Source organism: Panthera tigris, chromosome D1 (assembly GCF_018350195.1).
Source record: "Panthera tigris isolate Pti1 chromosome D1, P.tigris_Pti1_mat1.1, whole genome shotgun sequence".
Lineage (NCBI taxonomy): Eukaryota > Metazoa > Chordata > Mammalia > Carnivora > Felidae > Panthera > Panthera tigris.
Window position 1 is genome coordinate 59,614,947 of NC_056669.1, and position 14,047 is coordinate 59,628,993.

General features: G+C 43.2%; 1 protein-coding gene across 10 annotated transcripts in view; it reads left to right on the forward strand.

Moving 5' to 3' along the window:
- The window catches only part of STIM1 (stromal interaction molecule 1), a 182,347-nt gene that overhangs the window by 157,723 nt on the left and 10,577 nt on the right, over positions 1-14,047 (forward strand). For all 10 annotated transcript variants that reach the window (XM_042958665.1, XM_042958666.1, XM_007089366.3 and 7 more), the window contains 3 exons: positions 2,093-2,270; positions 6,076-6,253; positions 13,727-13,894. In XM_042958665.1, the coding sequence (XP_042814599.1) occupies positions 2,093-2,270; positions 6,076-6,253; positions 13,727-13,894 (524 nt within the window). The remainder of the gene's footprint in view (positions 1-2,092; positions 2,271-6,075; positions 6,254-13,726; positions 13,895-14,047) is intronic.

The following is a 14,047-nucleotide window of genomic DNA, read 5'->3' on the forward strand; positions in this document are numbered from 1 at the left end:
CCGGTATACAGACAAGTGATGATCACTAGGGGCCACAAAGTGAGTCAGCCAGATTAGAGTCATTCTCTTCTTGACAAGGTGGTGGCTCATGGGATGGGACAGGCAGTATCTCTGAGCTCTAACTATGCACTTGACTGGACAGAGGGGTGTATGGATGCTTATATATTTAAGTGGAATTAAAGTTGGTTGAAGAGATCCAAAGGGTACTGGTAGGTGGAACAGTATTGCCTTAGACGAGGGGAGGACTATCAGATCCTACCCTTGGCTCTGGTCATTCAGTATTTTTATTCATGACTTGGATGAGAGTATTAAGCTGGAAAAAATAATAGAGTCTTGTTCCACATCAATCTGGACAAGGTGGGATAGGGACTGAATAGAATATATAGGTGCCCAATCCGCATGTCCATCTTGAGAACTTTGAAGTGTTGGAGGTAATAGGGGGCGGGCATTTCCCAGAGTCTTGTTTGAACAGGAGTGCCTCTGACTTTTGGTAAGAATATAAAAGGGATGTTGGAGTTGGGAAACCTTGGGAAGCCAAGATTAAAAGTCTGTAACAAACAGGGGAGACAAAGAGTACCCCGGCCTCTGGAAGAGGTGTGGAGGAGGCAGGTGTGTTCCAGAAAGAAAGGCAGCTCACCGTGCTGCAGAGATATCTCTTCCTGGGACCCAAAGGACAGGAGAGTGAGGACTTGTGTATGGTTGGAAGGGTAGGCCTGCCTGGAGGCTGGAGGATGGCTGCCAAGGGACCCTCAGTTTTCTCTATGAGAGTCTGGCCTAAACATGTAAAGGATAGGGCTGCCACCCCAGACCTCGTAACTCCCCTCCCTTGGATGGAAATAGAATGTGCTAATCTGTCTTTGATCCCACACTGTCCCCATGTCCTGCTGCTCAGCTTTCAATCAGGAAGTATGAATATAACCATTTGTCAATCTGGGCCTCAGCTTCACACAGTTTCCAGCTACATGTATCTTTTCCTGTTATCTAGACCCAGCCTCAACTTGGTGGCTCCACCGGGGTCCTTTTGGATTCCCATCAGCCCCTCATCCTTACCAGGTGCTGGGGTCCTATCGACCCTACTGCCCCCTCCTCAACCTGAGGATAAACTGCTGTGCACAGGAGGGCATTCCTTCTTTTCTTCCTTCCCCGCCCCCCACGTCTAGGGCTCCTCTGAGCCCACTGCTACTCTCTCCTGAGTTGAGTCCAGCCCAAGCAGGGGCCACAGTAGCAGCCGTGTTCTCCTTATGGTGTCCAGGTTTCCTGTGCTGTGGCTCAGAGCTGAGACCTGGTGGACTGGGAACAATGGCAGGTTCCAGGAGTGGCCCTCTTCTGGTTGGCTCACTTCTGAGGACATGGCTTTTGTACTTACCTTCCGGTGTTGCTCCTTGTTCAAGCTTTTCAGTTTTGTTCTGGAGACTGAGCATTGCTTTGAACCCCAGCCATCACACCGGCACTTTGCCAAATTGCCACCAGGCATTCTCTGGAGGTAGATCTGTCCCTGGATTCCTGGCAAGGGCAACGTCCTGTATATGCCAATCTTTTGGTGTTACTCCCGTTGTACTTGGTCTCTGGATTGAGCCACAGCCTAGAAAGGCTCTCCATTGGTGAGACCTTTACCTGACCTGGGCTCTGTACCTTGTACCTGGAATAGCCTGGTTGTCCGGGAGACCCGGCTCCTGCAGGAACATCAGTCCCACAGCCAGGCCTCAAGCTCTAGTGATGTTGCTTTATACTCTTACCAGCTGTCCCCTTCTCCCTACTCTAGCATTGCTGATCCAGTAGCACAGAAGCCACTGCGTGTGGGCACATGCAGTGCTCATTGCAGTCCAGAGGTAGCTGGGATGTCCTGAGAAGGCACTAGTTGTCTCCTATTCACTGCCTAGTAGGGAAGTATGATTTAACAAACTTCCTGCACAGCTCTCAGGCCTCTCATCTTTTCCAAAGTAGGCAGAGAGCTCACTATACTAGTATGTGGCAAATGTGTGTCTAAGAAGCATTCTGCAGTGGGAGGGCTTCATGCAGGAGGGGATGCATGGAGTTGCAAGGCTAGGTGTGCAGTGGGCAACCTGTCTCACCATGGCCTCCTCTCTGGCAGTGACCCGCCATAATCACCTCAAGGACTTCATGCTGGTGGTGTCGATCGTTATTGGTGTGGGTGGCTGCTGGTTTGCCTACATCCAAAACCGTTACTCAAAGGAGCACATGAAGAAGATGATGAAGGATCTGGAGGGGTTACACAGAGCTGAGCAGAGTCTGCATGACCTTCAGGAAAGGTAAGGCCCTGCCCCTTCCCCACAGCCCTGATGCTGCCAGCTCTTGGGAGCCTCCTGTTTCCACCAGGGTTGTGGGCTGTCTCGCCCCCAAGATCATGCTGGCGTCACCTCCCAGGCTGTGCCATACTTCCCAAAACTGCATTGGGAATGTAGGCTCCTGACATTGCAGTTGCACAGGCAAACATTCCTCCCCAGGGCAGAAGCTTATTTCTGTCTTTCCTCCCTCTGAGTCTCAGAGGGAGAAATGTGTAGCTGTGTAGGGAGATCTAGAGCCTCCCTGGGTGGATGGCTTGTCCGTTCTATCCTTCTCGCTGCCCCTGGACTGTTATCTTTCCCATAGAAATAGACATAATTACCTGTTCTTCATTGTTCGCCGAAGAAACCTCCCAAATCTGTCTTTCTGATACCTTTAGTGCTTGAAAGATGGTAGGGAGGTCCTGGTAGTTAAGGCTGAATGTATATAGAGTGAGGCCAGATCCCTGGCACCATAAGACTCTCATGGAGCAGTTTTAGAAAGATGCATAAGTCAGGAGGGAGTCAACGCAGGTAATTGGTTTTTTGCTTTGTTTTGTTTTTGAGAAGAGGAGGGACCTACTTCAGGACTCTTTTTTAGAAAATTATTTTGGCAGCCTCAGGATTCCCATTGAGAAGTCTTTGCAGGAATCCATGTAAAAGGAAATGACATCTGGCCCTTTTCTGTTACTTTTTAATGATAGATACTATTTTCTTTGGAGGGTGGGCAAAGGATTTCTTATGAGCTAGGTATTGTTAACTACTTAAATGCATTATTATTTTTTTAAATCACCACAACCATGTTAGGTAGGTACTATTACTATTTTAGAGTTGAAGAAATGAGGGCTCAGAGAGGATGAGTGCTTTGTTTGGGTCACATATCAGTAAGTATGAGCCAGGAATTTTGACACTTACAGGTGCTGCCTCAGTAAAGGTGGCCCTATCACATTCATTTCCACTGGCTGGGCTTCTCAGAGATAAGTGAAGTTTTATCTCTGAACTGATTTCTGGCTACTTTTCTGGGTCCCTTGTTCCTGGGCCCTTTGCCAACTAGGGGCTAAATGCTGCTATCTGGGCAGCCCCCATTCTTCATTTGTCTGAAAAGCATGCACTGTTTTCGTTCTGAAGCCAAAGAATCTAGGCAGGAGATGTTCCAAGTTTGAGGATAAAACTAAGCTCCCAGTTCTCCCTGCTCCCCAAGGCCTCCAGAGCTTAATGACCACTGTGGGCCTTAGAGAAACAACTGCATGCACACACATTGACACATGTGCACACACATATTCTCCTCTGATAGTGTCCAGAGCCCACATGCCGCCTTGTCCCTCCTTCCTTTCACAGGCCTGCACTGCCAGCCACCACAGAGCTTTTCTTTTTTTTTCCAGAGTTCCTGATACTTTGGGTGAATAAATGTAATGCTACATGTGCATTCCAGGTAGGATTTCACTGGGTTTCAAGAAAATTCTTTGAGGCAAGGATTTTGATTCCCATTTAGGATTGAAGAAACAGGCCTGGTCCAGGGAACAGACTTGTCCCTGGTACAGGGAACAGATTAGTCACACACCTGCTTAGAGTCAGGGCTTGCGGTCAGGTAGCCGAATTTTCTTACTTGTAATGCTAACTGACTGCTGCTTTCAAGATGCTCAGTCTTCTGTGGAGGAGATGGAGTGGGGTGAGGCTTGACTGTACACGTATTTGCTCATGTCTGCACCCAGTAGTATTTATTGATCTTCATCTCTGCTAGATCCTGTTAGGACTATAAAAGTGGGTCAGTTTTGATTCTACTTTAAAGGAGTTCCCTACTATCTGGGCAAGGCAGACAGATCATAGGCTTTTCTGAAGAGGCTGCTTTCAGAGAGGATTATATTCAGTGAAGAAATGAATCCCCAATGGTGTAATTTCAGGCAGTTGGGTCAAGGAAGAATACAATAAAGAGGGTATTCAGCAAGGGAAGCTGATGGGGGCAGGAAATGGCGCCTCTGATTTGTTTTGAGCCTTGCCTGTAGTGCCACCTAGTGTGTATCTTGAGGAGGCTGAACTGCCTTTCTCTCCAGGGACAAAGTGGACTGCCATTTGTCAGCAGGAGGCTTGCAGCCTAGTCCTTTTCTGCTTGTCCCACCACATCTCTTGAGGTTTCAGCCACTGACAGATCTGGACTTGAACTGGCAGTTTTTATTTTTATTAAAAAATTTTTTAAAATTTTATTTTTGAGAGCAAGAGAGACAGAGCATGAGCAAGGGAGGGCAGAGAGAGAGAGGGAGACACAGAATCTGAAGCAGGCTCCAGGCTCTGAGCTTGTCCGTGCAGAGCCGGATGTGGGGCTCGAACTCACAAACTGCGAGATCATGACCTGAGCTGAAGTCGGACACTCAACCGACCGAGCAACCAAGGCGCTTCATGGACGTGACTTGGCAGTTTTTAGGGGCTGAGTTCTGTCTCTGCCTCTTCTGTTTCACCTACTTAATTAGCTCAGTGGAAAGTACTCTCTTCTGAGGTTCCCTTTTGTTCTGTAGCTTTATCCTTCTGTATCTCAGGTCTAAGCTATATATCACTGTCTTCTTCATCATCCTTTACCCTCCTACCCTGGTCTCCTGTGACTTGGTGTTTCTTACCCAGATAGGAAGACCCAACAATGACTAAGTCCTTCCCTTCTTCCAGAGGGATTAGCGAACTCTTACTCTTTCTCCTGGGTCTAGTCACCTTCCCTGACTCCTTTCAGGCAGAGTTGGTCACTCCATCCTTTGGGCTCATCCAACACCTTGTATGTCTCTCTGTTGTAGAACTTACCACACTGTGTTTAGGTATCTGTTTATTTGTCTATATTGGACTAGATCATGAGCTCCTAATTGGCAGGGACCAATTTCTCATTCATCTCCATGTATCTAGGACTTAGTGCAAGGCTTGCCATTCAGCAGACACTTGAAAGTATGTGTTGAATGAATGGATGAATAAATGAATGGATTAACATAGATATGTGGAGGAAGGAAGGAGGCTGGGTTGGATGGCTGGAAGGTTTTGTCAGTGAACAGAGGGAATGTGTGGGTGGGTACAAAGGTATATTTTCATTATAACTGGGCCCTTGAGATCTTACCTACCATGGAAGATACTTAGAAAGGAAAGTCAGGCCTGGGGGCAGCAGGGGCCCTCCCCAGACCCTTTGTTATGAATTTCATTTTCTGCACTTCTGGGAACAGGTACTCAGGACTCTATGAGGTGCTTCTCAATGGTTCCTTTCTCATCTTCCCTAAATACCCCCAGGATCCCCACCCCAGTCGCATCTCAGCCATTGTGCCTTCTCTGGATCTTTGGGCTAGCTTGCAGGGCATTCTACATTTATTGAACCTTCCAGATACCTGAGGATATGGGGAATGACTGTGGGGTTTGGAGTCCTACAGATTGGAATTCTAGTCTCTGTTCTACCTGCAATTACTTTTCTAAGTCTTAAATCCATACCTGTCCTAGGCTGATAATGATGCAACATATCATTATCTGCAGGGAGGACACATGGAAATACCCTGTAAGCTAGTAGTTGTTAGGATCTTAGTATGTGAGATCCCTCAGAGGAAGGATTCAGATACCCAGGAACCTAGCATGATTACTGGCAGCAAAATGATAAGAAATATGGTAATCACTGTGGTTTCTTTTGGCCCTGAGCTAACTCAGAGCCAGTCAACAGAATAGGGAGAATATATTCTGAGTGCCAGAGCCCTCATTTTCCTCTTTGATGCCGTGACTCGTGGCGTGTTGGCTGGCACCCCTTGCCTGGCCTTCTCCAGCTCCCTGCATCGCTCCCCAGGCTGCACAAGGCCCAAGAGGAGCACCGCACAGTGGAGGTGGAGAAGGTACATCTGGAGAAGAAGCTGCGTGATGAGATCAACCTTGCCAAGCAGGAAGCCCAGCGGCTGAAGGAGCTGCGGGAGGGTACTGAGAATGAGCGGAGCCGCCAAAAATATGCAGAGGAGGAGTTGGAGCAGGTAGGAGAGTGTACTGTTTCCTGGACACCCTGGGGTGGGGGTGGGAAAAGTGCAGGGCCAAAAGCCTGGCTGGAATGCTTCATGTGCGAGGACTTTGAAATATGCCTCAAAGAATATCTTTAGGAGTTACTAGACTCTTACCAATAATAGTGGAAAAGTTGTAAAAAAAAAAAAAAAGGTCACTGTGATTTTCAAAGACTAGGGGATAACAGGTGATAACAGTTATTTTGTTCCCTTTTTATTGAACTATTACATAAAGTGTACCAATCATAAATATACAGCTGGAAAGCTTTCACATAAGCATGTACTTGTATAACCAGCATCCAGATCAAGATAAAGAGTATCTTTTAAGCACCCTAGAAGGCTCACTTTTGCTTCTCTCTGCCTTCTGTCAATATTCCACCAAAAGGTAACTATGGTCATGATCTGTAAACCGGATTTGTTTTGCTTGATTTTGAACTTCATATAAATGGCATTATATGGTATTTTTCTTCGTGTTTGGTTTCTTTTACTCAGCATTATGTCTGTGAGAGTCATCCATGTTACTGTGGGTAGTGGTAGTTGGTTTATTTGCATTGCTAAGTAATTATTCATTGCAGGAGTGTTCTTTAAATTATTTATCCATTCTCCTGTTGGTAGACATTTGAGTTGTTTGCAGTTCTTTTTCTTTTCCTTTTATGAATAACACTGCTATGGACCTCCTGCATATTCTCTTAGCATAAACACTTATTTCTGTTGGATATATAATAGGGAATTTATAAATTTAACTGTATTAGAAACCTCTAGTTTTCCAAAATGGTTGGACCAGTCCATACTAGCGCCAGCAGTGTGTGAGAGTTCTGGTTGAGCTACAACCTTGGTATTTTTAGGCTTTTTAATTGTATACATTCCGGGATCTAGAGGTATTTCATTGTGATTTTAATATTCATTTTCCTAATGGCTAATAATAATAAATACCTTTTGATAAATTTATAGACCATTTTATTTGGGAATCTCTTCTCATTTTAAAAATTGTGTTACTTGTCTTCTTCTTAGTTGATTTGTAGGAGTTCTTTATATATTCTGGATGTAAGTCTTCATATATATATATATATATATATATATATATATATATATATATATATAAATAACACAATCTTTTCCCAGTCTGTAGCTTGTTTTGCTCTCTTAATATTGCTTTTAATGAACAGAAAGCCTTGATTTTAATGAAGTCCAATTTAATCATTTTTTTTAAGTGGTTGATACTTTTTGTGGCCTCTTTAAGAAATCTTTCCTGATCCCCAAGATATTTTTGTAAATTTTCTTATAGAAGTGTTCTTGTTTTACTTTTCACATTTAGGTTTGTGGTTTATTTCAAATTAGTTTTTGTCTATATGAGGTAGGAAGTCAAGGTTCTTTTTTTTTTTTTTTTTTTTTCAAGTAGATAATTCTGTTCTGTAGTCTGTCTGTCCTTAAAGCACATTGTCTTCTACTAAGTCTCAATATCAGTAGTAAGTTCTCCAGCATTGTTCTTCAAAATGGCCTTGGCTGTTCTAGGTTCTTTGCATTTCCATAATTAAGCTTGTCATTCTACCACTTCTCCCTACTCCCCCTGCCCCCAAAAAAGCCTTGCTGGGATTTTTATTGGTTTTATATTGAATCTATAGATTAATGTCGGGGAAAATTGACATTTTAACAAAATGATTCTTACAATCCATGAGCATTGTTTATCTTGTCTCCTATTTAGGTCTTTTAAAATTTCTCCCAGCAGTGTTTTGTAGTTTTCAGTGTAGAAGTCTTGCACTTTAAGAAAAATTTTTTTAGGGGTACCTGGGTGGCTCAGTTGGTTAAGCGTCTGACTGTTGATCTCAGTTCAGGTTTTGATCTCAGGGTGTGAGTTCAAGCCCCATGTGTTGGTTCCACGCTGGGTGTGAAGCCTACTGCTCTTATTTTTCTAGCTTTTTTTTTAATTTTTATTTTTTCAGATTTTATTTTTAAGCAATCCGTATACCCAACGTGGGGCTCAACACTCACAACTCCCAGGTCAAGAGTCGCGTGCTCCACTGACTGAGCCAGTCAGGTGCCCCTTATTTTTCTAGCTTCTTGAGGTGGAAGATTAGGTTATTGATTTTAAACCTTTAATATTTTCCAACAGAGGCATTTAGAACTATAAATTTCTAGCTCAGCACTGCTTTAGCTGCTGCATTTACTAAGTTCTGGTATTTCATATTTTCATTATCATTCAGTTGAAAAGATTTTTTAATTTCTACTGCAATTTTTTTGGGGGGGTGCTCATGGTTGTTTAGGACAAGTGTGTTGATTAATTTTCAAACACTTGGGGACTTTTCCAGTGATTTTTCTCATTGATTTCTAATTTAATTTCACTGTGGTCAGAGAACATATGCTGTATATTTTCAGTTCTTTCAAATGTGTTGAGACTTGGTTTATGTAAACAGACCAAACAATACAATGGAAAGGTGAAGAGTGTCAGATTGGATAAAAAAACAAAACCCAGCTATCTGCTGTTTACAAGAGATATAAAATGGTAAGGATATAAAATGGGTAAAGGTAAAAGGATGAGAAAAGATATACCATACAAACGCAAAGCAAAATAAAACAGGAGTAGCTATATTACTATCAGACAAAATAGGCTTTAGAGCAAGAAGTATTACTAGAGACAAAAATGGACATTTCATCATGGTAAATGTGTGAATCCAACAGTAACATAACAACACTTAATTTGTATACATCTAATAATATAGTTTAAAAATATATAAAACAATGAGGCACCTGGGTGGCTCAGTCAGTTAAGCATCTTTCAGCGTAGGTCATGATCTCACACACAGTTCGTGCATTCAAGCCCTGCACTGGCCTCTGTGCAGACAGCTCAGAGCCTGCAGCCTGCTTCGGATTCTGTGTCTCCCTCTCTCTCTGCCCTTCTCCTCACGCTCTGTCTGTCTGTCTGTCTCTCTCTCAAAAATAAATAAACATTAAAAAAAATTAAAAAAAAAAAATATATATATATAAAGCAAGAGCTGAAGGAACTAAAAGTTTAATAGACAAATTTATGGTCAAAGTTAGAGATTTTAAAACACCTCTGTCAAAAATAAGAAGCCAAAAGTATCAGTAAGGATGTGAAAAATGTAAACATGATTAATCAATTTGACCTTATCAACATATACAGAGCATTCTGCCTGACAACTGCAGAATACACATTTTGTTTCATGTCTGCATATTGCTTCTGTTCCAATCTCTCTTCTCCTTCTGGGAATCCAGTATTTATGTAAGACCTTTTAACTGGATTCCACTTGTCTCTTATGCTTAGCTGTGTCTTTTTTTTCTCTTCGTGCTTTGGTTTCATTATTTTCTGTGGATTCGTCTCTGAGTTCTCTAATCCTATATTCTGCTGTGAATATTGTGCTGTTTTGTTCAACCCATCCAGTGGAATCCTACTCTCAGATAATGTATTTTTCAGTTCTACAATGCCTGTTTTACTCTTTTATAGATTCCGGTTTCCTGCCCAGAATTTCCATGTTTCCATTTATTGTGTCTATCTCTCTATTTTCTTCACTCATAGTTGAAGTCCTTTTCTGGTGCCTCTCACATTTGGATCACTTATGGGACTGCCTATTTTTCCTCTTGATTATTGGTTATATTTTCCTGCCTCTTCTCATGTCTAGTCATTTATTTTTATTAAATAGTGGACAGTGTGTTTAAAAAATAATAGAGGCTCCAGATGATTTTATCTTCCATCAAATAGAGGCTCCTCCCTTCTTCTGTTAGGTATATAGGGTGAGGATTTAATCACCTCAAGCCAATCAGAAATTGAGCCATGTTGGAGATGGGTTGTAGTTTTAGAAAGACTTGGTCTAGTACTCGTTTGTCCCTGTTTCTCAGGCATGTTCCTTCCTTTTTCTTGAGAGCTTGTGGATTTCTTTCTCCTGAGCCCTGAAAGACTATGAGAGATTCATTTCTGCCACTTGGAGGATTTTAACTTAGCTCTTTGGCCTCCTGCTCCTCATAGCTTCAAAATTTTGCAGCTGTCTCGAGGGGAGGACCAGGGGTATGTGTGAAGCAGGTCCCTTCCTTCCTACAATGTTTTGTCCCCTAAGTATTATGAAATTATGGGAGATTTTATTCCACCCTTTGACCTAGCTATGTGTTCTCCTGTACAGCCCCAGAACTGAGTAAATGCTCAATGAAGAAAACTGGATGTATGTTTCTAATCTCAATTTCCAATCTGTCATACCAGTACTGTACTACCAACAAAATCTGGGCTGGTTTCTCTAGGCTCCAGTGGAGTCCCCACTGCCCTGGGCCATGCCCAATTATCAGCTCTCACCCAGAACCATCCAATGGCTCCAAGGAAGAAAATGGCTGACAATTATCAACTCATCTTAGAAAGGCTTTTTCCCCTCTTTGGATTTTCAGTTCATCTAGTCCAGTGATTCTCAGACTTTTTGATCTCAGAACTCTTTGACTCTTAAAAATTATTTAGGACCTCAAAGAACATTAAAAAAATTTTTTTTAAGGTTTATTTTTGAGAGGTGGGGGAGGGGCAGAGAGAGACAGAGACACAGAATCTGAAGCAGGCACCAGGCTCTGAGCTATCAGCACAGAGCCTGATGTGGGGCTGAACCCACGAACCATGAGATCCTGACCTGAGCTGAAGTCAGAGGCTTTAACTGACTGAGCCCACAGGCGCCCCATCAAAGAACATTTTTAAAGGGGAAGTCTGTTGCTATTTACCCTGTTAGAAGTTAAAACTGAGAAAATTAAAGAGTATTTATTAATTCAGGGGTGCCTTGCTGGCTCAGTCAGAAGAGCATGCAACTCTTGATCTTGGGGTCATGAGTTCAAGCCCCACATCGGGGGTAGAGATTACTTAAAAAAAAATCTTAAGGGGTGCCTGGGTGGCTCAATCGGTTAAGCGTCTGCCTTCAGCTCAGGTCATGGGCTGATCTGACAGTCAGGTCAGATCTCACAGTTCATGGGTTGAAGCCTTGCATAGGGCTCTGTGCTGACAGCTCGGAGCCTGGAACCTGCTTCAGATTCTGTGTCTCCCTCTCTCTCTGCTCCTCCCCTGCTCACGTTCTGTCTCTCTTTCTCTCAAAAATAAAATAAAACATTAAAAATTTTTTTAAAAAATTTACTAATTCATTTTAAATAAGTGTATTAAACTCCTTATATATCAACACAATATTTTTAAAAAAAATGACTGCATTTTTCAAAATAAAAATAATTTAATGAGAAGTGAGTTTTTGTTTTTGTTTTTTTTTTACAGTTTTACAAATTCTTTTAATGTCAGGCTTAATAGACTGCTGATTCTTATATTAGTGTCTATATTCAATCTGTTATGATATTACTTATCATATAGCCTCTGGAGAAATCTACAGTTCAGTTGTGAGCAAAAGGGAGTGAAAAAGGTAAATAACGTCTTAGTACAATTATGAAAATAGTTTGATCTCACAGATGCTCTGAAAGGATGCACTCAAGGATCCCTGGATCACACTGGAAAAATTGTAGACGTAGTCTTTATAGCTCTCTGATGACTTTGAAAATTTTTCATAATTATAATAATTTGTCTTTCAAGAATTTTGTAATTTTTGTAGCTTAGACAGCTTTCCCCAGATGCTGTGTTGGATCAGAATTATTCTTCTGGCATGACCTACTGCATCCTATGGGGAAGTGGAAGTCAGGGGTAACAAAGCACGTGGTCAGTGGTTATTAACTTTGCTGCGTAGTAGAAGCTATGTAGTAGAACTTGCAGAACATGAGAAAGTATTGATACCTAGGCCAGCACCCCAGATCTGTGAAATCAGAATCTGGGTTTGGGTCCAGATATCAGTATTTTTGAAGTGTGATTCCCCAGGTGATTCCTCACCAGCGTGTGGCAGGTTGAGAACCACAGCTATAGAATAAAAGAATACTGTGACTTGCCCCCCAGCTCTATCTCATTCAGGCATTTATTCCTTGTGTGTGGCAGGATGGGTCTGTCTCTGTCTCCTTGCCTCCCATCCTCCCCACCCCACCCCCCACTTCCTTTTCCCTATTTTGTAAGTATTTCTCCTGTTAAACCATTTTGAGCCTGTTAGACCAGCCTTTCCCAACTGTCTCACTGCCCTTCCTTTCCTCTTTTTTCTTTTTCTCTCCATCCTCCCTTGCTCTTAGCTTATCCCATTCCTTTCTCTCCCTTCAAGGTAGAACTTGATAATACATTTTCACACTTGGTGTATTAGACCCTAAGGCATCTGTTCTCCATTTTAAATCTACAAAGCCAGGAGTGGGCTAAGTTATAGTTTCTTTTTCCACTTTTTCAAAGACCGAAAACCAAGTGGGGATTTGTCCTCTCATTGGCTCTCTATGGAATAAAGGTGTTCTGTCCTTAGCTAAGGCCCTCCCAGTCTATCTCAGGCCATGGAGAGAACCTCAGGCCTGCTCTGGGATACTTGCCCCATTGGCAAGTTGGGAATAATACAACTGCCTCTCAATCCCTTTTCTCTGGGATTCTGACCAGCTAAAGGTCAGTGTCTAGGTGGGGAAATTGGGGGTCACTTCTACTGTAGACTGGGTGAGATAGCAAGGGATCCAGTGTGTATAATGTCTGCATGCAATCTCAGACCTTCCATGTTTAGTGCTTCCATGTTTCAGCTTCATGGGATGCTCCTTGCTGAGAAGTCAGTGAGATCTCTGCTTACACATTGCTTCTCTCATGTCTTGGCCTCTTTTGGCAATGCCCATGTTCAAAGTATGTGTGCTGGTTTGTAGAGGGTGCCCTTCAAAGCCTACCTGCCCTGCTCAATGGGAGAATCATAGACAAAACCTCGGGACTACAGGACACTTTGGAGAGCATTCAGGCTATCCCTTTCTGGAATAGCGATCATTTTTAAGGGCTCTCTGACCTGAGCTGTTCACAATACCTCCTCCTGAGATCACCCCTTTACTGTGGTTTGGATTTGCAAGGGAGAAAGTCTTTCCTCACACTAAATTGAGATCTGCTATTGAAAGCACAGGGTCACAGGGCCAGGAGCTGGAATCAGAGCTTTGGATTCCCAGTCAAGTGCTTTTTCTGCCACATGGTGATGTCTTGAGGTCTGAGCATAGACCCCCACCTCTCAGAAAGAAGGTGGCTCACTGAGCTGACCTGAGCCTCAAGAGAGCAGGGAGGATTATGGAGATTGGCTGCAGGCCAGGAGAGGCAGCTAATGTGTGGGTACACAATGCTCTAGTCTGGCAGAAAAAAAAAAAAAAAAAAATCTCAATTTGAGATCTGGTTGACACTACTGACTGTGTGACCTTGAGTAGATTACTTTCCTTCTCTGAGTTTGCCTCCTTGTAATATATAAAACACAGACTAATCCTTGCCCTTTCTGCCTCTTGAGAGGGCTGGAAGCTCATACGAGATAGCAGATAAGAACTCAGAATTCTGTGCTATCAGAGGCATCGGAGAGGGTCATGGCAGCAGTAATGGCTCACATCCTCTTGGCTGCACAGGTTCGGGAAGCCCTGAGGAAAGCAGAGAAGGAACTGGAATCACACAGCTCATGGTATGCTCCAGAGGCCCTTCAGAAGTGGCTGCAGCTGACCCACGAGGTGGAGGTGCAGTACTATAACATCAAGAAGCAAAATGCTGAGAAGCAGCTGCTGGTGGCCAAGGAAGGGGTGAGACCTGCCTTCCCACCACTCTCTTCTCTCCTCCTTGCCCCCTCCCCTCACCTGCCCTTCTTCCTCCTCTCCACCTCTCCCTATCCCTCCTGTTGGACAAAGAGATATCCTGGTGCTGGGTTCTGTTTCTTTTCCTGAAAAATAGTTCCT